The sequence below is a fragment of the Zea mays genome, chromosome 4 (genome assembly GCF_902167145.1).
Source record: "Zea mays cultivar B73 chromosome 4, Zm-B73-REFERENCE-NAM-5.0, whole genome shotgun sequence".
Taxonomy (NCBI): domain Eukaryota; kingdom Viridiplantae; phylum Streptophyta; class Magnoliopsida; order Poales; family Poaceae; genus Zea; species Zea mays.
The window spans coordinates 218,969,669-218,992,914 of record NC_050099.1 but is presented as its reverse complement, the minus strand read 5'-3'; the positions used below and the strand labels follow the sequence as shown (position 1 = coordinate 218,992,914).

The window sequence follows — 23,246 nt, the reverse complement described above, 5'->3', positions numbered from 1 at the left end:
AAGAATATTTAGCTCATGCCTAAGTTTATTAAAATTTTGTTCATCAAGAGGCTTGGTAAAGATATCGGCTAATTGATCTTTAGTGTTAATATATGAAATCTCGATATCTCCCTTTTGTTGGTGATCCCTTAAAAAGTGATACCGAATGGCTATGAGTTTAGTGCGGCTATGCTCGACGGGATTATCCGCCATTTTGATTGCACTCTCATTATCACATAGGAGAGGAACTTTGGTTAATTTGTAACCATAGTCCCTAAGGGTTTGCCTCATCCAAAGCAATTGCGTGCAACAATGCCCTGCGGCAATGTACTCGGCTTCGGCAGTAGAAAGAGCGACCGAATTTTGCTTCTTTGAAGCCCAAGACACCAAGGATCTTCCCAAGAACTGGCAAGTCCCCGATGTGCTCTTTCTATTAATTTTACACCCCGCCCAATCGGCATCCGAATAACCAATCAAATCAAATGTGGATCCCCTAGGATACCAAAGCCCAAACTTAGGAGTATAAACTAAATATCTCAAGATTCGTTTTACGGCCTTAAGGTGAGCTTCCTTAGGGTCGGCTTGGAATCTTGCACACATGCATACGGAAAGCATAATATCCGGTCGAGATGCACATAAATAGAGTAAAGAACCTATCATCGACCGGTATACCTTTTGATCGACGGATTTACCTCCCTCGTCGAGGTCGAGATGCCCATTGGTTCCCATGGGTGTCTTGATGGGTTTGGCATCCTTCATTCCAAACTTGCTTAGGATATCTTGAGTATACTTCGTTTGGCTTAGGAAGGTGCCCTCTTGGAGTTGCTTTACTTGAAATCCTAAGAAGTACTTCAACTCCCCCATCATAGACATCTCGAATTTTTGTGTCATGATCCTACTAAATTCTTCACATGTAGACTCGTTAGTAGACCCAAATATAATATCATCAACATAAATTTGGCATACAAACAAGTCATTTTCAAGAGTTTTAGTGAAGAGTGTAGGATCTGCCTTTCCGACTTTGAATCCATTAGTGATAAGGAAATCCCTAAGGCATTCATACCATGCTCGTGGGGCTTGCTTAAGCCCATAAAGCGCCTTAGAGAGTTTATACACATGGTTAGGGTACTTACTATCTTCAAAGCCGGGAGGTTGCTCAACATAGACCTCTTCCTTGATTGGTCCATTGAGGAAGGCACTCTTCACGTCCATTTGATAAAGCTTGAAGCCATGGTAAGTAGCATAGGCCAATAATATACGAATTGACTCAAGCCTAGCTACGGGTGCATAGGTTTCACCGAAATCCAAACCTTCGACTTGGGAGTATCCCTTGGCCACAAGTCGAGCTTTGTTCCTTGTCACCACACCATGCTCGTCTTGCTTGTTGCGGAACACCCATTTGGTTCCTACAACATTTTGATTAGGACGTGGAACTAAATGCCATACCTCATTCCTAGTGAAGTTGTTGAGCTCCTCTTGCATCGCCACCACCCAATCCGAATCTTGTAGTGCTTCCTCTATCCTGTGTGGCTCAATAGAGGAAACAAAAGAGTAATGCTCACAAAAATGTGCAACACGAGATCTAGTGGTTACCCCCTTATGAATGTCGCCGAGGATGGTGTCGACGGGGTGATCTCGTTGGATTGCTTGGTGGACTCTTGGGTGTGGCGGTCTTTGCTCTTCATCCTCCTTGTCTTGCTCATTTGCATCTCCCCCTTGATCATTGTCGTCATCTTGAGGTGGCTCATTTGCTTGATCCTTTTCTTCATCAACTTGAGCCTCATCCTCTTTTTGAGTCGGTGGAGATGCTTGCGTGGAGGAGGATGGTTGATCTTGTGCATTTGGAGGCTCTTCGGATTCCTTTGGACACACATCCCCAATGGACATGTTCCTTAGCGCGATGCATGGAGCCTCTTCATCACCTATCTCATCAAGATCAACTTGCTCTACTTGAGAGCCATTAGTTTCATCAAACACAACGTCACAAGAAACTTCAACTTGTCCAGTGGACTTGTTAAAGACTCTATATGCCCTTGTGTTTGAATCATATCCTAGTAAAAAGCCTTCTACAGTCTTAGGAGCAAACTTAGATTTTCTACCTCTTTTAAAAAGTATAAAGCATTTGCTACCAAAGACTCTAAAATATGAAATATTGGGCTTTTTACCGGTTAGGAGTTCGTATGATGTCTTCTTGAGGATTCGGTGTAGATATAATCGGTTGATGGCGTAGCAGGCGGTGTTGACCGCCTCGGCCCAAAACCGATCCGAAGTCTTGTACTCATCAAGCATGGTTCTTGCCATGTCCAATAGAGTTCTATTCTTCCTCTCCACTACACCATTTTGCTGTGGCGTGTAGGGAGAAGAGAACTCATGCTTGATGCCTTCCTCCTCAAGGAAGCCTTCAATTTGAGAGTTCTTGAACTTCGTCCCGTTGTCGCTTCTAATTTTCTTAATCCTTAAGCCGAACTCGTTTTGAGCCCGTCTCAAGAATCCCTTTAAGGTTTCTTGGGTATGGGATTTTTCCTGCAAAAAGAACACCCAAGTGAAGCGAGAATAATCATCCACAATAACTAGACAGTACTTACTCCCGCCGATGCTTATGTAAGCGATCGGGCCGAATAGGTCCATGTGTAGGAGTTTCAGTGGCCTGTCGGTCGTCATGATGTTCTTATGTGGATGGTGAGCACCAACTTGCTTCCCTGCTTGGCATGCGCTACAAATCCTGTCTTTCTCAAAATGAACATTTGTTAATCCTAAAATGTGCTCTCCCTTTAGAAGCTTGTGAAGATTCTTCATCCCAACATGGGCTAGTCGGCGGTGCCAGAGCCAACCCATGTTAGTCTTAGCAATTAAGCAAGTGTCGAGTTCAGCTCTATCAAAATCTACCAAGTATAGCTGACCCTCTAACACTCCCTTAAATGTTATTGAATCATCACTTCTTCTAAAGACAGTGACACCTACATCAGTAAAAAGACAGTTGTAGCCCATTTGACATAATTGCGAAACGAAAAGCAAATTGTAATCTAATGAATCTACAAGAAAAACATTGGAAATAGAATGGTCAGGAGATATAGCAATTTTACCCAATCCTTTGACCAAACCTTGATTTCCATCCCCGAATGTGATAGCTCGTTGGGGATCTTGGTTTTTCTCGTAGGAGGAGAACATCTTCTTCTCCCCTATCATGTGGTTTGTGCACCCGCTGTCGATTACCCAGCTTGAGCCCCCGGATGCATAAACCTACAAAACAAGTTTAGTTCTTCACTTTAGGTACCCAAATGGTTTTGGGTCCTTTGGCATTAGATACAAGAACTTTGGGTACCCAAACACAAGTCTTTGACCCCTTGTGCTTGCCCCCAACATATTTGGCAACTACCTTGCCGGATTTGTTAGTTAAAACATAAGATGCATCAAAAGTTTTAAAGGAAATATTATGATTATTTGATGCACTAGGAGTTTTCTTCTTAGGCAACTTGGCATGGGTTGGTTGCCTAGAGCTAGATATCTCACCCTTATACATGAAAGCATGGTTAGGGCCAGAGTGAGACTTTCTAGAATGAATTCTCCTAATTTTGCTCTCAGGGTAGCCGGCAGGGTATAAAATGTAACCCTCGTTATCCTGAGGCATGGGAGTCTTGCCCTTAACAAAATTAGATAACTTTTTAGGAGGGGCATTAATTTTGACATTGCCTCCCTGTTGGAAGCCAATGCCATCCTTAATGCCAGGGCGTCTCCCTCTATAGAGCATGCTTCTAGCAAATTTAAATTTTTCATTTTCTAAGTCATGCTCGGCAATCTTAGCATCTAGTTTTGCTATATGATCATTTTGTTGTTTAATTAAAGCCATGTGATCATGAATAGCATTAACATCAACATCTCTACATATAGTACAAATAGAAGTGTGCTCAGCGGTAGATGTAGAGGGTTTGCAAGATTTTAATTCTACAACCTTAGCATGCAATATATCATTTTTAGTTCTAAGGTCGGAAATAGTAGCATTGCAAACATCAAAATCCTTAGCCTTAGCAAGCAATTTTTCATTCTCAATCCTAAGGCTAGCAAGAGATAAGTTTAATTCTTCAATCTTAGCAAGTAAATCATCATTATCATTTATAAGATTAGGAATTGAAACATTACAAACATTTGAATCAACCTTAGCTAATAAATTAGCATTTTCATTTCTAAGGTTGTCCATTGTCTCATGACAAGTGCTTAGCTCACTAGATAATTTTTCACATTTCTCAATTTCTAGAGCATAAGCATTTTTAACTTTAACATGCTTTTTGTTTTCCTTGATTAGGAAGTCCTCTTGGGAGTCCAAGAGATCATCCTTCTCATGGATGGCACTAATTAATTCATTCAATTTCTCCTTTTGTTGCATGTTTAAGTTGGCAAAAAGAGTGCGCAAGTTATCTTCCTCATCACTAGCATTTTCATCACTAGAGGATTCATATCTAGTGGAGGATTTAGATTTAACCTTCTTCTTTTTGCCGTCCTTTGCCATGAGGCACTTGTGGCCGACGTTGGGGAAAAGAAGTCCCTTGGTGACGGCGATGTTGGCGGCGTCCTCGTCGTCGGAGGAGTCGCTAGAGCTTTCGTCGGAGTCCCACTCACGACAAACATGGGCATCGCCGCCCTTCTTCTTGTAGTACCTCTTCTTCTCCTTTCTTCTCCCCTTCTTGTCGTCACCCCTGTTACTGTCACTAGAAATAGGACATTTTGCTATAAAGTGACCGGGCTTACCACATTGGTAGCAAACCTTCTTGGAGCGGGGCTTGTAATCTTTCCCCCTCCTTTGTTTGAGGATTTGGCGGAAGCTCTTGATGACGAGCGCCATTTCCTCATTGTCGAGCTTGGAGGCGTCGATTGGTTGTCTACTTGGTGTAGATTCCTCCTTCTTCTCCTCCGTCGCCTTGAATGCAACCGGTTGAGCTTCGGACATGGAGGGGCCGTCAAGCTCGTTGATCTTCCGTGAGCCCTTAATCATAAATTCAAAGCTCACAAAATTCCCGATTACTTCCTCGGGAGTCATTAGTGTATATCTTGGATTACCACGAATTAATTGTACTTGAGTAGGGTTAAGGAAAATAAGAGATCTTAGAATAACCTTAACCACCTCGTGGTCATCCCACTTTTTGCTCCTGAGGTTGCGCACTTGATTCACCAAGGCCTTGAGCCGGTTGTACATATCTTGTGGCTCCTCCCCTTAGTGAAGACGGAAGCGACCGAGCTCCCCCTCGATCGTTTCCTGCTTGGTGATCTTGGTGAGTTCATCACCCTCGTGCGCCGTTTTGAGCACGTCCCAAACTTCCTTGGCGCTTTTTAGTCCTTGCACCTTGTTGTACTCCTCCCCACTTAGAGAGGCGAGGAGTATGGTTGTGGCTTGGGAGTTGAAGTGCTCGATTTGGGCCACCTCGTCCTCATCATAATCCTCATCCCCTACGGATGGTACCTGTGCTCCAAACTCAACAACATTCCATATACTTTTGTGGAATGAGGTTAGATGAAATTTCATTAAATCACTCCCCCTAGCATAATCTTTACCGTCAAAGGTTGGCGGTTTGCCTAATGGAACAGAAAGTAATGGAGTATGTCTAGAAGTACGAGGATAATGTAAGGGGATCTTACTAAACTTCTTGCGCTCATGGCGCTTAGAAGTTATGGAGGGCGCGTCGGAGCCGGAGGTAGAAGGTGATGAAGTGTCGGTCTCGTAGTAGACCACCTTCCTCATCTTCTTTATTTTGTCGCCACTCCGATGCGATTTGTGAGAAGAAGTCTTCTTTTCCTTCTTCTTCTCCTTCTTCTTCTCCTTGTTGTGGGACTCTCTCGATGAAGCTTTCCCGTGGCTTGTAGCGGGCTTGTCGCCGGTCTCCATCTCCTTCTTGGCGAGTTCTCCCGACATCACTTCGAGCGGTTAGGCTCTAATGAAGCACCGGGCTCTGATACCAATTGAAAGTCACCTAGAGGGGGGTGAATAGGGCGAAACTGAAATTCTCAAAAATAATCACAACTACAAGCCGGGTTAGCGTTAGAAATATAATCGAGTCCGTGAGAGAGGGTGCAAAACAAATCGCAAGCGAATAAGGAGTGTGACACGTGGATTTGTTTCACCGAAGTTCGGTTCTCGCAAACCTACTCCCCGTTGAGGTGGTCACAAAGACCGGGTCTCTTTCAACCCTTTCCCTCTCTCAAACGGTCCCTCGGACGGAGTGAGCTTTTCTTCTCAATCACTTGGAACACAAAGTTCCCACAAGGACCACCACAAGATTGGTGTCTCTTGCCTCAATTACAAGTGAGTTTGATCGCAATAAAGAATCAGAGAAAGAAGAAAGCAATCCAAGCGCAAGAGCTCGAAAGAACACAAGCAAATCTCTCTCACTAATCACTAGGGCGTTGTGTGGAGTTTAGAGAGGATTTGATTGTAGGATTACGGGGAGGCTACGCTAGCGCAAAACAAAATTTTCATCCCCATAATACCAAGAACTACTGCGGTTATAGGTCATGGAATTACCACTAGACGCGCAGAGCAGCGGAAGACGTCTCGATGTAGACGAACGCGTCGAGCAGTGCCGTGCAGTCGCCGGCGTCCTTCACGTCCTCGCACGGTTCGTCCAAGTGCTCCAGATGTAGCACCTCCGAGGTATCCACACGTACAGGGAGGAAGCGCCGCGTACCGAACTGCTAGGTTCGCGACGGCGGCTTGGCGAGGGCGAGAGGTGGGCGGCGGCTGTTAGTCCGCTGGTGGCGAATTAGGTTATCCTTAACCGCGCCCCCGCCCCTCATTATATAGGCGTTATGGTGGGCTTCTGACGCCGAGGCCCATCATTAACCCTAAAGCCCAGTCTAATTTCGGATCTAATCCGAATTAGGCTTCCTTCCCCTTAAGTGTGTGACCCTATAGGTTCACGTACAAATAGACATAGGCCGAGTACTCTTACTTGGCCCAATAATTGACAGCGGCCTCTAGCAAGACATGTCAACTCCTATGTGTACGTAAAGATCATATCAGACGAACCATTGCGACATTACGTACATGCTGTTCCCTTTGTCTCACGATATTTGGTCTGGCTCTAAGCTGACCTCTCTTTCTCGATACTGTGAATTGGAATCCTTTCAATGGTTAACTCTTAACCCTAGCACGGCCATGCATTTCTTGATCCAATCACTCGAGGGGCCCAGAGATATCTCTCTCACAAAGAGAGGGACAAATTCCATCTTGACTGACCATGCCTCATAGCATGCTTCCTGACAAACCCAAAACTACCTTTATAACTACCCAGTTACGGGATAGCGTTTGATAGTCCCTAAGTAAGTCAATTCACATCTTGAGAACATGCGACAATCTCAGGTCTAAGGATACAGTATTCATGTTGCAAGAAGAGAACTATATTACAATATCTCACGTTGGGTCGGTCCAGCCTCATGTCATACATGCGCCCACATTATTAGTTTAACATCTCCATGTTCATGACTTGTGAAATGTAGTCATCAACTAATACATGTGCTAGTCATCGACTCTGACTAGGGACATCATTTAGAATAACCATATAAGTAAAGAATCTCACAAACAATTCACATAATTGCTAATCAATACAAGGTGCCTTCCATGGATATTCAATTAAGCAATATATATATCATGGATACAAAGAAATATGCTCATCTCTATGATTATCTCTAGGGCATATTTCTAACAGTCTCCCACTTGCACTAGAGTTAATCTAGAAGATATCTAATACCCATAGATCTCACGTGTGCCTCATGCTTAGGTTGTGGAAGAGGTTTTGTCAAAGGATCAGCAACATTCAAATCCGTATGTATTTTGCATATCTTTATCTCACCCCGCCTAATGAATTCCCGTATGAGGTGAAACTTCCGCAGTACGTGTTTGTTTTTCTGGTGGTTCCTTGGCTCCTTAGCTTGCGCAATAGCCCCATTGTTGTCACAGTAGAGGTTCAATGGGCTAGATGCATTAGGAAACACACCAAGCTCGATGAGGAACTTCCTTATCCAAACACCTTCCTTCGCAGATTCAGAAGCTGCAATGTACTCGGCTTCTGTTGTAGAATCAGTCACAGTCTCCTGTTTGGAACTCTTCCAACTAACAGCACCACCATTTATTGTGAACACAAAACCTGATTGCGATTTTAACTCGTCTGGGTCAGTTTGGAAGCTAGCATCGGTGTAACCAGTTACAACGAGCTCCTCCTTACCCCCATATACCAGGAACATATCTTTAGTCCTTCTTAAGTACTTAAGAATGCCTTTTACCGCTGTCCAGTGATCCTCACCTGGATCAGCCTGGTATCTACTTGTAGCACTTATAGCGTATGAAACATCTGGGCGTGTACTTATCATGGCATACATGATTGAACCAATTGCTGAGGCGTATGGTACCTTACTCATGCGCTCCCGCTCATTAGCCGTTGCAGGACATTGCATCTAGCTAAGGTGTTTACCATGTGACATAGGTATGAACCCTTTCTTGGACTGTTCCATGTTGAACCGTTTCAAAACCTTGTCAATGTACGTATCTTGACTTAATCCTATAAGCCTCTTCGACCTATCTCTATAGATCCTTATGCCCAAAATATATGCTGCTTCCCCTAAGTCCTTCATAGAAAAACTCTTTTTCAGTGAAGCCTTGACGGACTCTAGCATAGGAATGTCATTCCCAATCAATAATATGTCATCCACATACAAGATCAGAAATACAACAGTGCTCCCACTTTCCTTCTTGTAAACACAAGCTTCTTCTTCATTCTGATGAAAACCAAGCCCTTTGATCACTTCATCAAAACGAATGTTCCAACTCCGAGATGCTTGCTTCAACCCATAAATGGATTTCTGTAGTTTGCATATCTTTCCAGCATTGATCGGATCGACAAAACCCTCGGGCTGTATCATATACACGTCCTCATCTAGGTTTCCATTAAGGAAAGCTGTTTTGACATCCATCTGCCAAATCTCATAATCGAAATATGCGGCAATAGCTAGAATGATCCGAATAGATTTAAGCATCGCTACTGGCGAGAATGTCTCGTCATAGTCAACTCCTTGAACTTGTCGAAAACCCTTTGCAACAAGTCGAGCCTTATAGATGTGAACATTTCCATCCATGTCTTTCTTCTTCTTATAGATCCATTTGCATTCTATAGGTCTAACACCATCAGGCGGGTCAACCAAGTTCCAAACTTGATTTTCTCCCATGGAATCTATCTCGGATCTCATGGCGACATGCCATTTCTCGGAATCTGGGTCCATCATCGCTTCTGAATATGTTGCAGGTTCGTCGTTGTCTAACAACAACACTTCCCCATTGCCCAACAATAGCACTTCTCCTCGTGCCTCGCGAAGCCTTGCTGACCTTCGTGGTTGTGGTGGTGATTCTCTTGCCATAGACGTCTCAACTTGTTCTGCTACATTAGCATCACTTGTTGAATCTTGTCCCACTGGCTCATCCTGAACTTCTTCAAGATACACCTTTTGTTTACTTTTCTCTCTTTTGAGAAACTCTTTCTCTAAGAACACACTGTTCCGGGCGACAAACACTTTGCCCTCTGACCGGTGGTAAAAGTAATATCCTAAAGTTTCCTTTGGATATCCCACGAACATGCACTTGTCCGATTTTGGAGTGAGTTTATCCGACTGTAGTCGCTTGACGTAAACCTCACAACCCCAAATCTTCAGAAAAGACAAGCTGGGAGTCTTCCCAGTCCACATCTCATATGGTGTCTTAACTACGGACTTAGACGGTACCCTATTTAGTGTGAAAGCTGCTGTTTCTAGAGCGTATCCCCAAAACGACAAAGGTAGGTCCGACTGGCTCATCATTGATCGAACCATATCCAATAAAGTCCGATTACGTCGCTCAGACACGCCATTCCTCTGAGGCGTTCCAGGCGGCGTAAGCTGTGGAACAATTCCACAACTCTTTAGATGATTGCTAAACTCATGACTCAAATATTCACCACCACGATCTGATCGCAGTGCTTTAATTTTCTTGCCACGCTGATTTTCTACTTCATTCTGAAACTCTTTGAACTTTTCTAAGGATTCAGACTTGTGTTTCATTAAGTAGACATACCCATATCTACTAAAATCATCAGTGAAGGTTATGAAGTATTGGAATCCTCCCCTAGCTGTCGTACTCATTGGTCCGCACACATCAGTATGTATGAGTTCCAATAAATCTAACGTCCTCTCCGGTAAACCCGTGAAGGGCGCCTTGGTCATCTTACCAAGTAAGCAAGCTTCACATGTCTCGTATGATTCAAAATCAAACGAAGTTAAAAGCCCATCAGAATGAAGCTTCTTCATGCGATTCTCACTTATATGACCCAAACGACAGTGCCACATGTAGGTAGGACTTAAATCATTAGGCCGAGGCCTTTTAGCACTAATATTACAGATAGGTGCATCATCAAGATTTAAAATGAATAACCCATTCATAATGGATGCAAAAGCCACAAACATGCCATTCTTAGAGATCACACAACCATTGTTTTCACTCGCAAATGAATAACCATCCTTCATCAAACATGAAGGAGACATAATGTTTCGACTCATACTAGGAACTAGATAACAATTATTTAACTCCAAAATAAATCCTGATGGGAGGTGGAGTTGCATCGTCCCGACAGTCAACGCAGCAACTCTTGCATTATTGCCTACCCGGAAATCAACTTCTCCTCTTTTCACGCTTCTAGTTCTTATCATTCCCTGCATCGAATTGCAAATATGGGCAACCGATCCGGTATCAAATACCCAAGAATTAATATAAGAATCAGCAAGAAAAATTTCTGTAATGTGAATAGCAAGTGTACCTGTTGCGGCTGTACCCTTACCGCCGCGATCCTTAATAGAGGCCAAGTACTGCTTGCAATTCCTTTTCCAGTGACCAAGTTCTTTGCAATAAAAGCACTCTGCATCTGCAGCTGGTCCAGCCTTGGGCTTTTGATTTGGCTTGGATACTGTATCCTTTGCCTTGCCCTTCTTCTTTTGAGATTTACCCTTCTTCTTAAAGTTGGGTTTGTTTTGGACCGCCATCACATGGCCGCTGCTGCCAGCGCTTTTCTTTATGTCCCCCTCTGCTGTTTTTAGCATGCCACATAGTTCATTGAGGCCCCTCTCCGCCCCATGCATATGGTAGTTCGTGATGAAGTTTCCATAGCTGGGCGGAAGAGATGCTAAAATGAAGTCAGTGGCCAACTCTTGGCTTATTGGGAAGCCTAGCTTCTCCAACCTCTGACTGTAACCAACCATTTTGATTACATGTGGTCCAACTGCTGCGCCTTCTGCTAGCTTGCATTCCAGAAAGGCTTTGGACACATTGAACCTTTCAGTCCTAGCCTGAGTCTGGAACATATCCTTGAGCGCCACGATCATATCGTACACCTCATGGTTTGTCTCAAACTGCATCTGCAGCTCAGGCTCCATGCAAGCAAGCATTAGGCAACTCACTTCAAGATTAGTATCCATTGCTTTCTTGTAAGCGGTTTTAGCTGCAGCAGTTGCATTTTCACCAGGATCCTCTGGCAGTGGGGTGTCTAGAACGTCTTCCTTTTTTTCAGCCCTGAAAACAATTCTCAGGTTACGGATCCAATCCGTATAGTTTGTTCCATTTAACTTATCCTTTTCAAGAATTGATCGCAAAGTAAATGTTGGTGTGCTAGGTGCCATCTACAACAAAATAATGCAAAATACTAAGACAAAAATATCCATGACAGAGTAAATCATATTAAACATTTAATAGTCTACTCCCACTAAAATCAATATCCCTCGATTGATACTTAGTGATTCAGAACCCACAACTAACAAGTCTACTAGTGAGCTTTAGCATCACCGCTAGAAGACAAGGTAGATCGGTAAGCAACTCCTTGCTAATCATATCATATATATGACTCCTGTTGTTGGGTGACATCTCTATGTCTCGGCTCCCAACCTTATGCCTCAAAGTCCTTAACCATTAAGCTGACTTTGTTTAAGTTAACCAACCCTTTCTGCAGTTCGTATTCGATACAAACCTATCTAGTCAAGGAAAACTGGTGGCACCCTAATTTCATAGACCCACCACCAATTGTACAAGACTTATGATAGTGCAAGGTTTGGAGAGGCATTAAAGCTTAAACATTTATGAGGGATCGTCCTACTTATAACATCGCACGCAAGGAATTATATGCAATATAAACAAGTAGAACAATAAGAATGGCATTCACACAACAGTTGTGATTCGGTATGGCTTGTTTTCACATGGTGATCTCCATCTCCAATAATCTGTCCATCACGATGATCTCCATCTCCATGATATAGGTATGCCATCCTCCAGGTGATGAGTCCTTCAAGACCTATCTAACGTATGCTGGTAAACAAATTACATATACGCTTTGGATCATCACATGTTGACACGCAGGTCATTACATTAAATTTGGACAATACATGTGGCTCCAGCCGTATTGCCCTGGTCACGACACGCAGGTCATGAATAATTTGTTAACATGCATCACATACACATAATAGCCATACCGATCACATGTCCTGCAAAAACAGGTTAGACAAACACGTTTCTATACGTTCGCCACTACAGCAGATAGCCACGGCGGGGGGTCGAGGGGGGAGCCGCCCCCCGCGGGTCTCAGGGCAGCGCCCTGAAAACCTCACAGGATTCCATGCATCGTATGTATGGAAATTCCACTGGAAATCTCATGCGGTTGATCAAATCAACCCAAATCCGAGACTTTCGACCCGAAGAAGATTACACTCATGACGTTGATCTGTTATGTCAATCTACTAGTTGTGTACGCAGTTAGCCCCGATGGTGATTCCAGCCGGTAGGGGCAAGTCGCGCACATAACAGAGAAGGACGAACTGATCTCTCCAGTCATATCCGATGTAATCGACTTCAACCCTTTATAACCAATTGATCTAATCAAACCGTGCATCAAGTAGATCCATCTCATGAACCTAGATCCAGACCTAAAACTACGCAGAACCTGCCTCTGATACCACTGTAGGATTACGGGGAGGCTACGCTAGCGCAAAACAAAATTTTCATCCCCATAATACCAAGAACTACTGCGGTTATAGGTCATGGAATTACCACTAGACGCGCAGAGCAGCGGAAGACGTCTCGATGTAGACGAACGCGTCGAGCAGTGCCGTGCAGTCGCCGGCGTCCTTCACGTCCTCGCACGGTTCGTCCAAGTGCTCCAGATGTAGCACCTCCGAGGTATCCACACGTACAGGGAGGAAGCGCCGCGTACCGAACTGCTAGGTTCGCGACCGTGGCTTGGCGAGGGCGAGAGGTGGGCGGCGGCTGTTAGTCCGCTGGTGGCGAATTAGGTTATCCTTAACCGCGCCCCCGCCCCTCATTATATAGGCGTTATGGTGGGCTTCTGACGCCGAGACCCATCATTAACCCTAAAGCCCAGTCTAATTTCGGATCTAATCCGAATTAGGCTTCCTTCCCCTTAAGTGTGTGACCCTATAGGTTCACGTACAAATAGACATAGGCCGAGTACTCTTACTTGGCCCAATAATTGACAGCGGCCTCTAGCAAGACATGTCAACTCCTATGTGTACGTAAAGATCATATCAGACGAACCATTGCGACATTACGTACATGTTGTTCCCTTTGTCTCACGATATTTGGTCTGGCTCTAAGCTGACCTCTCTTTCTCGATACTGTGAATTGGAATCCTTTCAATGGTTAACTCTTAACCCTAGCATGGCCATGCATTTCTTGATCCAATCACTCGAGGGGCCCAGAGATATCTCTCTCACAAAGAGAGGGACAAATTCCATCTTGACTGACCATGCCTCATAGCATGCTTCCTGACAAACCCAAAACTACCTTTATAACTACCCAGTTACGGGATAGCGTTTGATAGTACCTAAGTAAGTCAATTCACATCTTGAGAACATGCGACAATCTCAGGTCTAAGGATACAGTATTCATGTTGCAAGAAGAGAACTATATTACAATATCTCACGTTGGGTCGGTCCAGCCTCATGTCATACATGCGCCCACATTATTAGTTTATCATCTCCATGTTCATGACTTGTGAAATGTAGTCATCAACTAATACATGTGCTAGTCATCGACTCTGACTAGGGACATCATTTAGAATAACCATATAAGTAAAGAATCTCACAAACAATTCACATAATTGCTAATCAATACAAGGTGCCTTCCATGGATATTCAATTAAGCAATATATATATCATGGATACAAAGAAATATGCTCATCTCTATGATTATCTCTAGGGCATATTTCTAACATTGATCACTTGAGTGTGTCTAGAATTGAATGCTAGAGCTCTTGTAAGTGGTTGGAAGGTTGAAAACTTGGATGACTTGAATGTGGGGTGGTTAGGGGTATTTATAGCCCCAACCACCAAACTAGCCGTTTGGTGGTGGCTGACTGTCGTATGGTGCACCGGACAGTCCGGTGCACACCGGACATGTCCGGTGCGCCAGCCACGTCACCAGGCCATTGGGATTCGACCGTTGGAGCTTCTGACTTCTGGGCCCGCCCGGCTGTCCGGTGTACACCGGACAAGTACTGTAGATTGTCCGGTGCACCGTCTCGCGCGTGCCTGACTTCTGCGCGCTTCTGGCGCGCATTAAATGCGTCTGCAGGTGACCGTTGCCGCGAAGTAGCCGTTGCTCTGCTGGTTCACCGTACAGTCCGGTGTACACCGGACATGTCCGGTGAATTATAGCGGAGCAAATTCCCGAAGCTGGCGAGTTCCAGAGCCGCTCTTCCCTGGGGCACCGGACACTGTTCGGTGTACACCGGACAGTCCGGTGAATTATAGCGGAGTGCCTCTGGATTTTCCCGAAGGTGAAGAGTTCAGCGTGAAGTCCCCTAGTGCACCGGACACTGTCCGGTGGCACACCGGACAGTCCGGTGCGCCAGACCATAGGTGCCTTCGGTTATCCCTTGCTCTCTTTGTTGAACCCCATGATTGGTCTTTTTATTGGCTAAGTGTGAACCTTTGGCACCTATATAATTTGTACACTAGAGCAAACTAGTTAGTCCAATTATTTGTGTTGGGCAATTCAACCACCAAAATCATTTAGGAAATAGGTGTAAGCCTAATTCCCTTTCAAGTTTCTAGGAAGAGCAATGCATGAATCCCCCGTCTGACCGCCATCGCAGCAAAATCAACCCGGGAACCTCCCTACATGCCTACTCCCCTACTGCCCTTGCCCCTATTGGGTAAGGTAATCCTCAACTAGCTTTCCTAGTTAGTCAGCCAAGGGCGTCCCATTCCACCCTTGTGGTGCCACGTGTTTCTCAAGTTAAGCTCCATGTTCCAATTAAAATAATGATCTTGTCATAAACAATAAGTAAAACAATAGTATAATTGGAACATAATCATAATGTAATATTAATCCCAAAACCATATAGAGCAATAGCAAAAACTACCCAAATAGTTCAAGGGTAAAGAAGGTATAAAGATAACCAGACTAGGGTGACCTATTGAGTCCCATCAAAATTAAGCCTATGCATGATAAAATGATTATGAAGAACATTATTGGATAAAATAATGACTTGAGATTCCAGGTACCAGAATGATCTTCAGATTCTTGTGACCTCGCCACTATCCGTAGCAATTCAAACAAACATGGTATAGGCAAAATTAACACCACACCAAACATAAGAACAAAATGCATAATAATATTTTACGCGTCGCTACAAGATCGTGGGTTCGAGAAATACTAAATTCGGAGTTACGTTATAAAGTTATGATTTATGGAAGATATACGTGATTTAAATATTAAACTATATTATAAATTGATTAGGGTACACCATATGAGGGAATATTCTATAAGTAATTAACTCTGAGATTATCTTTTAGTCACAATATAACTATAAGATCAGAATACTATATTAATATTAGAGTAGCTAATCCAATAAACATAGATTAATCAAATTAGCTACATAATTATAAAAGTATGTGATATCGTATAATTAATGTTGCTACTGCGTAGTAAGTATTTATACGAAGCTAACACAACTTGAACGGTCCAAATCGGAGTTAAAATGAATTAGTTATGATTTTCCGAAGTTTTAAGTGGTAGATACAAAACAAATCAAGCGCATATATTTAACCATATGTTTCGTACTAAAATAAGGTTACTAGATAATAAACAATATTATCATGAATTTATTACAACTGAAATGGATCAAAAAGAAATTAAAATAAATTAAATATGAATTAAACAAGTCTTTGGATTTATTTTTATACTAAAAAGTCCCTTTTCTATATTAATTTCTGAATTTCCTAAGGATCCTGGACTGGGCACATAGTTTTCTAAGGGATCACGTGCCCGACTGATAAAAACCGGACTCAATTGTTTTAATCTTATAATATTATGGATGGCGGGTTGATTCGGGAAAATCCAAGGGGCTCTTTTATAAATCTGCTCGGACGCGCCACAGCCGATGGGGTACGCGCCGATCTGCGTCGTTGGATCGACGGCCCGAGGTGGAGATTAGATCGGGCTTTTATTAAAGCAGTATGGGATGGCAACCATCAGATCAAGATCGACGGCTCCCACACACCCGCGAACCGGTATTTGATCCCAGACACAGGATCCAGAGCAACGATGCAGATTCAAAACAAACTCGACTAAATCGTAATCGTTCAATCAGGATCCGATGATCCTCACTTATCTCTTTCATGTAGACGCCAGCGGCCATGGCCGCGACCATGAGTGTGGCGGCGCCATTGCCACATCCACTGACCCACGACACTGGACATAAGCCTTCGAAACGGACGAAGCTACAAGCAGCGGAGAGGAAAGCGAACCCATTACGGACTCACCCGAGACATTTGGGGATGCGACACGGTCCGGCCATGACACGGGGTGGATACACGGTGATGTCGAGTCCATTGCGGATTCATCCCATCTCCCCCGGTTGGCCACGAACTTCTTAGCGGTAACCAGGTGGAGCTCTCAGACCCGACCACATGTCCCCGATGAGGTCTACTGCCCGTAACCCCGACGGCGAATCATCTCTCCGTTCTCTCTCTCTTCTCTCGATCGCTCCCCGTTCGATCTCCCTTTCACGTTTCCCAAGCTCGGAGTTCATGGCGAGGTGCTCGTACTCACGGCCAGGACTTGGGGGTCAAAGGGGGGAGTGCCCATGGTAGTTATACCCTGGAGCCAGGTAGATCCAATCGCAACCTACGACTGCAGGAATTGCGGCACGATCTGAACAGAATGAAGAGGATTGATCCGACGAGATGGCCCCACCTGACAGCGGTAGCAACAGGCATAGGCGCACAAGGTCATGTGGCTGACACGGGGCCCCCCATGGCGGTGAGTGGCTTTATGTGCTGAGAGAAAGGAGGGGAGTGGCTGACGGGGCGACCCCATATGTCAGCAGCGCGGCGCGCGGGCTCCCATGCTAGTGCTTGAGGGGGCTAGTGTTTAGCTGGGCCGAGAATGAGAGTGGCTAGCCCGGCTAGGTCTTTTTATTTATATTTTTTATTTCATTTCTATTTTCAAATTTTGAACTCAAAAGCAGATTCAAACTAGGTTTGAATTTGAAACTTAACTGAAAGCTCAGTCAAAGATCCAGGATGCCATGCAAAGTTTATTTTATTTATTTATTTGTTAATTATTCACCTAAATAAATGCTTCTATATGCATAAGTCATAAGAGAATAATTCACACATTACTTTATTTTGTTTAGGAGAAATTTAATATAAAATCTTCACCATGATTTGATTCAAATATTGTTAAGGAGTGCTTTAATTATAAAGTTATAATAAATAGATTGAAATTGGTTCTTTTAAGTTTCCAAATTTGGTATTTTGAATTCAAATTTGTTGGTGTGTTTCACATATTAGGTGCAAGAATAAAGAACAAGCAAGAGGAATTACATTTGTTTATTTACATATATATATATATATATATATATATATATATATATTGTGTAATGTATTTCCTTCTCCTTCCTTATTTCCCTTTCCCTTTTCAAATTCTATTTTTCAAACTTAAACTTGTCTCATAATTTTTAGTACAAAGGCAAAAAGGCAAGGACTTCGTCATGAGGTGCATATTTCTATATTTATTTATTTTTTATTTGGCTAGCTTACTTCCTTTTAATTGAACATTCAAAAGCATGAGAAAACCAAAAAGGTTTCGAGAATCCCTAAAGCACAATCTTAAATTTATTTATTTATTTCATTATTTTTTCTTCTACCAATTTTGGGCTTTACACATGGTTACTGCCCTAAACCGTAGTGACAAGTAAACTCAGTGTGTGATAAAAGATGGCTATAGTAGGCCAAGTGCTTAATCTGGATTAGGAAAGAAATCTAGAGTTAGGAAATTACTTAACCCGACAAGTAAAAAAGAATTCATAAGGACCAACTTTAGTAAGCTTTGTGCAAACTGAGTCATTAGTTCTTGACAAACGTTACCTTGACTCCTAAAGGCCAGCATATCCTTGAGAGTCTTTTCTTTTAATCAGGTAAGACTTGCGAAAGTACACTCCGTACTTAGGGTTTTCGAACCCATGTTGTTGTAGGTGAAGAGACTGCAGAGTTTTGCTGCTTCTGTTTCAAGATCGTTCCTAAGTAGGAGGATGAAAACTAAGTACAAACTTATGGAAGGTGTCTACCTTCTAGTGATGTAATAAGTAGAAGAACTCAGACCCTTATATTGTAATAATCACTCTTTCTATTTTGTTACATGTTAATGTAAATTAAGTTATTGTAACTCTTTCTGCTTTTATCCGATGGTGTGTAATTTCTATGAAATGGGATGTACGCTCTTGGGAGATGTTGAAGATGATGCAGGAATCAGGTCCTGTCGAGCTATTGGGTGCATCTACATGACTGTCTAAGGTCCTTGGGACAAGGACTATAGGGCGACCTAATATCTTGGGAGGTTCCGTCACACATCTAACCATGATAATGAGTAGACAGAGTGGGCTAATTGGTCGGTGACTGAAATGAAGTGGTTGAATTGCATATCACTAGCAACTATGCTTAGATTGTTATTGGCCAAGCTTTCTAGGTGAAAATATTTTGCGTTTTTTCAGTTTAATCTTGTGTTACTGAGATTTAGTGCAGTGGTTTATGATAAATATTTTTATCTAAATTTTTGGAATGATTTTTAGTACTATTAAACTACACAGGTTTCTTATCACCTAGCTATTATGTATTCTATGATCTTTCTAAGAAACTATGCTTAGATTGTTACTGGCCAAGCTTTGCGGGTGCAAATATCTTGACTTTTTCAATTTGATCTCATGTTACTAGGATTCAGTGCAGTGGTTTAAGATACATAATGTTTTTTCTAATTTGTTGGAATGATTTTTCAGTACTATTAAACTACACAGGTTTCTTATCACCTAGCTATTCTGTATTTGATGACCATCCCAAGAAAACTATGCTCAAATTATTACTAGCTAAGCTTTTTGGGTGCAAATATCTTGCTTTTTGTTTGATCTCATGTTACTAGGATTCAGTGCAAAGGTTATTTTTCTCTCGCCATCATTTTGTTTTACCGGTGTAATGGTAAAGAAGAAGCATGGTTTTGCTAATTGTTGAGCTGGCCTTTTCTTTTTAGCTTCCATATGAAGACATGACACCTCTTTAGGCAGCAGTTGTCAGTGTTTAAAAGGTGTCGTAGCTTAACACAGAAGTTACTATGGTTTGTTAAAAAAAGAATAGTAGAACATCTTGTTGTTATCATACTCCTTTAATTTGTTGAAAGGAAAAGGTTCCAAATAGAAGGCGAATGTTGAGTTGTAACTCATTTATATTTTTTCGGTGCTTGGTGGGGAAGTAAAATACTCCTTGTGAAAGTGTTGTGGAGTTCCTGTTTCGAATCCTAATTTGGTAGATACGATACCTCTTCATGCAGGATCTGAGGTTTACTATTGTCGCTGCTACACATCCTATGCTCACTGAACTACTATAGAGATGCTGGCAGAAAGATCCTACTCTAAGACCAACCTTTGCAGAGTTTGTGGATACATCGAACTCTATACATGAGGTGTGCGTTCACACAAAGAACTACATGCATTTATCATGTTTTTGGTTTCATCTTATTCTATATTTTTTCACACGCTATATTTCAGGTGGTTCGTAGTTCTATGCATCACAATAGGCATCCAGGCCGATCTCACTCTTCTTCGTGTTCGTGCCCGCTGTCTAGGATGGCACTGTAGTGCTGATAGAGTTGGACGGTACCATCAGGCTCGACTGGATCTGGATGGGATGGACTATGCTCGTGCTGAAGGAGAGAGAGAGAGAGAGAGAGTGCTTGGCTGGCGGGGGACCATATTTCGGTTCATATTTTTTTATGGGTTATGTTAACTGTCATGTCATATTAAGCAACTCAACTTTTAGACATTTCTGTCTTTGCGAGAGAAGTACCAAAATAGTTTCACTTTATTCTACTCTCATATGTGTTCATGCCGCTACCACTAATCATATAAGGGTAAGATTATATTTGTTAGCAAACAATTTTTAAGATATTAAAGTTGGTGATAATATAAGTGTTTTTTGTTTCTATGTAATTATTGTGCATTAATATTTTACTAAATATTTTATTTGACATTGTAAAGCACGGACATGTAACTAGTGTCTTATTAAAATAACACTTCCTAAAATTACTCGTACTAGGAAAAACAGGGATGAAGGGGATTTGAGTTTCAAGGTCTCCCAAAAACTGCCACAGGTTTACACAGCCCAACAAGTCGTGGCCCATTGGCGTGAGACACACTACGCAGAACTTCGCCGCCGTCGCCTTTCTCAGTTTCTCCTGGGAGCTTGCCTGTGTCGAACATGGCGGTGGCTGCGACGACGGTGCTGGACATCGCGGAGCTCTCCTTCTCCGACTTAGTCGCCCTCCTATCTCCCGAGACTCTTGCTGACGACGGCCGCTGCCGACGTGTTGTGGACACCGTCGCAACCGAGCTCGGCCGAGGTGGGTCCGGGTTGCTGGCTATCGACGGAGTGCCGCGCGTGGGCGCCCTCCGGCGACGACTCCTCCCCTTGGCCCGACGCGTCGCCCTCATGGATCACCTGACCCGCTCCCAACTCCTCAAGGTACCCCTGCACCTCCCCTTTCGATCTCGTTGATGTTGAAACTACAGTGTGCCTTGATATATTTCCGTCGATTATTTCAGAAGCACGGTTTGGGCAGCGACGTTCCTTTGAAGAAGCTCGATCGGTCCGTATCCTCGTTCGCGCAGCTTCTAAGGCATTCAGGTGAACTCGTCTTGCTAGAGTCGGTGAACAACAATGGGTTCAATTCTTCTGATAGGGTACAGGATTGTAACCAATCCGAGGATGTTAATGATGATGATGATGCTGATGATATGGATAATCTGGGTGACCTCATTAAGGAGCTTGGTTTGTACATGATGGAGCTTGGAATCTTGATTGCACGAGCTTGCGATATTGTCATCGGTAGAGGTCAGCTAGAGCAGAGCATCACTGACTTTGGGACAGCAAAGGCTAGGCTCATTCACTACCACTCTGAGCTGGATAACATTGTGATCAGGGATAACAATGCAAAGAGGAAAGGTTCGGCAAGTAAAGTGGCAGTACAACCTTACCAGTCATGCTCTGGAAATAGGTCCGGGTCAGTGTGCCCGTGCTGTATTAAGTCAGAAGATGGGACTACTGTAATGGCAATAGAAGAAAATAATTCTAATGATGCCTCGATTCAGGGTCAGGCTGCTGAAATTTCCCTGTTAAACCTATGGCAGGAATGGCACTATGACTATGGAATCTTCACTGTTTTAACAGCACCGTTGTTCATGAGCGTCTCTGAGGATGAAAAAAGTTTGGTCAATCTGGAATATCATCCTCCTGATGGCCACACACACCTACAGTTATGCAATGGAAGGAAGATATTCTCTGTTAGATGCTCTCCTGAGAGCTTCATTGTTCAAGTTGGAGAGGCAGCAGACATCTTGTCCCAAGGGAAATTGAAATCTACACTTCATGCTGTGAGTAGACCTTCGAGTTCCACAGACATCAGCCGTGAGACTTTTGTTGTCTTCCTACAGCCCTCGTGGGACAAACTTTTAGCTTATCCTGGTTACTCTTTAGATGCTGAAGGTGAACCCATTCTTAGCAAGCAGACTTCAATCATCAGTGATGGATCAGCAGGGCCTTGTAATGAAGATGCATTTATGCAAGAAATTCTGAAAAAAGTTCCACCTCTATCATCAAGGCTAAAAGAAGGGATGACATTTGCAGAATTTTCTCGTCAGACAACAAAACAGTATTATGGTGGCAATGGCATCCAACAGAACAATTGAGCACTTGCAATACAATGGCAATGCATGTAGCACACAATGAACTGATGTATTGACTTACATTTTGATACTGATTTGGATGCACAAAACTAAAGCATCCTGGCAAACAATGCATACGGCTGATCCTCCTTGATGACTAAGTTTTGCAATTGTTTGTTGGGAATAGTCCCACATTGTGAGTTGTGGGTGGGCAAACATGATTTATATGGTTGAGGTTATAACCTTCTAATAGGCTAACTTTTTGGTGAGTATTGAATCAACAGACCTGAACCCGTTGTTGTGTGTTCGAACGTGTGTGTCGCGGCCCGACGGCCTTGGGTGCGTGTTCGGGTGCACTGTGTGTGGGTGATATGGTGGGCGTGCTATGTGTTGGTGGTCCGGTCCAACAATTGGTCTCGGAGATCAGGTCGATATTGTACATTCTCAAACAAATCTTGGCTCAACATGTGAGAAGGAAATTGTTAGGAATAGTCCCACATTGTAAGTTGTGGGTGGGCAATCATGATTTAATAAATCATATGGTTGAGGTTACAACCCTAAGAGCATCTCCAATAGCTTCTTAAAACCTTGGTTCTAATGATTATTTTAGGGAAAAAGAGAAAAAGAGACGTCCAACAATGACCAATCTGAGCTCCTTGTCTTCCTGCACGCGAATAATGTCCCTCCCATGGCGCCAACTTGCGCAGCTAGCCGAGCTCCCAATCTATGTGCAAGTCGCCCACCAATCTTCCACATACTGCGACTACCACCACCATCGGTTGACACTCCCTCGCCTGACGTCGAGCAGGGCTAGGAGCCATTGCACGATCCCTTCGCTCTCCTTTGCCAATCAAACACATCACTCCATGACTACCTCCGCTTGGTGCTCCCCTTCGCCTCTGTGTGCGCGCTCATTCTCGACATATTCTGCGTTAACATGGGCTTCTTTCCGGGTGTTCCCTCGTTCAAGGTCATGGAGCTCCCCGT

At 43.3% G+C, this 23,246-nt stretch overlaps 1 protein-coding gene across 1 annotated transcript; it reads left to right on the top strand.

The window, feature by feature from the left end:
- The first annotated feature begins 20,730 nt into the window (after positions 1–20,730).
- Positions 20,731–22,809, top strand: LOC100276025 (uncharacterized). Its single transcript, NM_001374094.1, has 2 exons — positions 20,731–21,060; positions 21,141–22,809. Exons 1-2 carry the CDS (start codon positions 20,797–20,799, stop codon positions 22,281–22,283), a joined length of 1,407 nt encoding a protein of 468 aa, NP_001361023.1. The 5' UTR covers positions 20,731–20,796; the 3' UTR covers positions 22,284–22,809.
- The last annotated feature ends 437 nt before the right edge of the window (positions 22,810–23,246 follow it).